The sequence below is a fragment of the Aplysia californica genome, unplaced genomic scaffold (genome assembly GCF_000002075.1).
Source record: "Aplysia californica isolate F4 #8 unplaced genomic scaffold, AplCal3.0 scaffold00094, whole genome shotgun sequence".
Taxonomy (NCBI): Eukaryota; Metazoa; Mollusca; class Gastropoda; order Aplysiida; family Aplysiidae; genus Aplysia; species Aplysia californica.
Genome location: NW_004797364.1, coordinates 145,661 through 147,065, shown reverse-complemented (window position 1 = coordinate 147,065; position 1,405 = coordinate 145,661). Strand labels below are relative to the sequence as shown.

The following is a 1,405-nucleotide window of genomic DNA, read 5'->3' as shown; positions in this document are numbered from 1 at the left end:
GCTGTATCGGGTCGATCGCCTGACTCGATCGCCTGAAACTGAAAACGAACACGTTCGTTTTTTAGGCGATCAAGTTGGGCAATCGGCCCGATCGGCCGATCCCATCCTTAGTGGGCACCCCATATAACGCATTGCAGCCTGAGGCTCGAATCTGAGAAGCAAACCAAAGTTTTTTCTCGCCGTTCTGTACTGTAAAGATTTCCCCCTTCAGCCAAACGTCCTTGCAAAGAGTCAAGTTCTAAAAAAATTACACGAAGCGTGCCCAGAAAGCTTTCAAACCTTATCATGAGCACAAGAACATTTTCAACTCTTTTCATAAACTCGAGAAAAGACTGGTTATGACCTCCAAGAAAACGGCTTTTGATAGTCTTCTTCAATTACAATGTATTACAAATTATCGAAAATTTATATCCTGTTGATGAATCATTTTGTAGCAGCAGCCAAAACGGGTTGTTTGTTTTTTTGTTGGGAGGGGTGGGGGGGGGGGTCTTTTTCTTTCCCATTGCTTCTCTTTCTTCGGCATAAACTGAAACAACCAAAAAATGGAGAGGTCTACTATCTCGTTCGACATCTCACCTGGTTTGACGACTCGGATCATTTCATAGACTCCAGCACACGGCATCATGTTCTGTCCCATGCCTCCGCAAAGTGTCACAGCGTCGTATGTATCTGTGGAACACAAACACAATACAAATACAGTGAATGTAACGTATCTTTTGAACACAAAACGCAACACCCTGTATGTGTCTGTTGAAAACAAAACACAACACGCTACACACACACACACACACACACACACACACACACACACACACACATACACACACACAAACAAACAACCCCACCCCCACCCCCCTTCCATGTCACCCACACCAACCTCTCCACTGGCTCTCTCAGTTGGACGATAAACTTGGGCATGAACTCTCCATTCAGATATCTCAGAAGGTGAGGGGTGAGTATTTCTGGCTCCGCCTTGCCCCAGTTCTGAGGGATTTTGGGCCAACCTCTGTGGTCCCACAAGTCCATAGGAGTTGCGTCCCCTGGTCAAGATTGGGAAAAAAAACTTTGAGATCATCATCATCATCATCATCATCATCATCATCATCATCATCATCATCATCATCATCACCATCATCCTCCCCTCTTCCTTGTCCTCCTCCTCCTCCTCCTCCTCCTCATCATCATCATCATCATCCTCAACAACAACAACAACAACAACAACAACAACAACTTCAACAACAACAACATCTTCATCATCATAGTCATCTGCAGCTACAACGACAATAATATCATAATTTTCATCATCATCATCATCAGAAACAAAACAAAAACTAGGGGGCTCTCGTGGCCTAGAGGTTAAGGTGTTGGCCTCTCATTCAAAGGTCCCGGGTTCAAATCCGGGTAG

The 1,405-nt window shown here is 44.8% G+C and overlaps 1 protein-coding gene across 1 annotated transcript in view; it reads right to left on the bottom strand.

Moving 5' to 3' along the window:
* The window catches only part of LOC101860558 (demethylmenaquinone methyltransferase), a 10,497-nt gene that overhangs the window by 5,774 nt on the left and 3,318 nt on the right, over positions 1 to 1,405 (bottom strand). The window contains exon 3 of the mRNA XM_035968889.1: positions 577 to 669. Within this exon, the coding sequence (XP_035824782.1) occupies positions 577 to 669 (93 nt within the window). The remainder of the gene's footprint in view (positions 1 to 576; positions 670 to 1,405) is intronic.